This window comes from Centruroides sculpturatus, unplaced genomic scaffold (assembly GCF_000671375.1).
Source record: "Centruroides sculpturatus isolate CEXI.00-Female unplaced genomic scaffold, Cexi_2.0 scaffold1549, whole genome shotgun sequence".
Lineage (NCBI taxonomy): Eukaryota > Metazoa > Arthropoda > Arachnida > Scorpiones > Buthidae > Centruroides > Centruroides sculpturatus.
Genome location: NW_019385872.1, coordinates 125,361 through 126,716, shown reverse-complemented (window position 1 = coordinate 126,716; position 1,356 = coordinate 125,361). Strand labels below are relative to the sequence as shown.

The 1,356-nt window shown below is 25.0% G+C and overlaps 1 protein-coding gene across 1 annotated transcript in view; it reads left to right on the top strand.

The window, feature by feature from the left end:
• The first annotated feature begins 854 nt into the window (after nucleotides 1-854).
• LOC111642660 (serine/arginine repetitive matrix protein 2-like) overlaps nucleotides 855-1,356 on the top strand; it is a 36,524-nt gene continuing 36,022 nt past the window's right edge. Inside the window, exon 1 of the mRNA XM_023389031.1 lies at nucleotides 855-1,293. Coding sequence (XP_023244799.1) covers nucleotides 1,220-1,293 — 74 coding nt within the window. The 5' untranslated portion in view covers nucleotides 855-1,219. The remainder of the gene's footprint in view (nucleotides 1,294-1,356) is intronic.

The window sequence follows — 1,356 nt, the reverse complement described above, 5'->3', positions numbered from 1 at the left end:
TTTTGTGTTTAATTTTATGCCTTGATTACTCCCAAGCATCTTTATAGTTTACTAATCTTAAATATAAATAATTTTTTCCGATATTCCGTAGGGAATATACGTGATTAATTTCGTCTGCATTCTCTAAAAATACACCCTACGTTCATATAAATCATTGTAAAAAATATATAGGCCTATATATATTTTTTTCTTTTCTGTTGGGTGATTTGAGATAAATATCCTTAATGCTTCGAATAGTCGAACGTTTGATAAATATTCATAAAATTTTTATTCCACATTTTTGTTTTTTTTTAACTTTTTTTTTGGCTATTTATCAAATAGGCTCGAGTATCCTGTTACAAAACTGTCAAAGAAAATCCGGAACGGTCTACGTGATCATCAGCTTCGTTAATTCACGTATATTACTACGTGTGTTTCTATTTTAGAAACAACGACAAATATTCGTTATATTTTATGTAGAATTTTATTCGTTTCTATTAGAATTTTATCAACGTATATCCAGGATTTTACAGATTTTTTCCAGAAAATTTTATCCAATTTTTGTGCTGGATTTTTTATCAATTTTTGTGCTGGATTTTTATCAATTTTGTGCTGAATTTTTATTAATTTTTGTGCTGGTTTTTTTTATCAAATTTTGTGCTGGATTTTATGAATTTTTGTGCTTGATTTTATCAATTTTTATGCTGGATTTTTATCAATTTTTGTGCTGGATTTTATCAATTTTTTTTGCTGAATTTTTATCAATTTTTGTGCTGAATTTTTATGAATTTTTACCCAGAATTTTAGATTTATTTTTTAGATATATTTTTCTAATAAAAATGAAAACAAAAACTTTAATTCACATGGAATATATATGGAATATTAAGCGAAGAAAAAATTTATTCAAGACTTTCCTACGATTTTAATTATTTTTACACATAAAAAAAAGTTAATTTTTATATTATATATATCGTTTAAAGTTTTAGATTTCAAGAAAAACTCCAGAATTTAGAATTTTATATTTTTCCACTTAAATTCACACCATAAACACGATGCAAACATAGATTTAACGAGACGTTCTATACCAAAAAATTCGAAATTTTAATAGATTATTAATTAATTTAATTTAAAAACTTATATTTAGTCGAAAATAATAATATATAATTGAATTTTTTTTAGAGGTTTCGAGACCATTGTCCACTATTGTTCGTCCTTTTTGGAACTCATTCCACTTTCGTTCATGTTGGGTTTTTATGTATCATTCACAGCTACAAGATGGTGGAACCAATACGTGGCCATACCTTGGCCCGATAAGTGAGTATACAGAAAATATATTTTAATAAATATTTTCCTGGATCTATATTATATATATATATA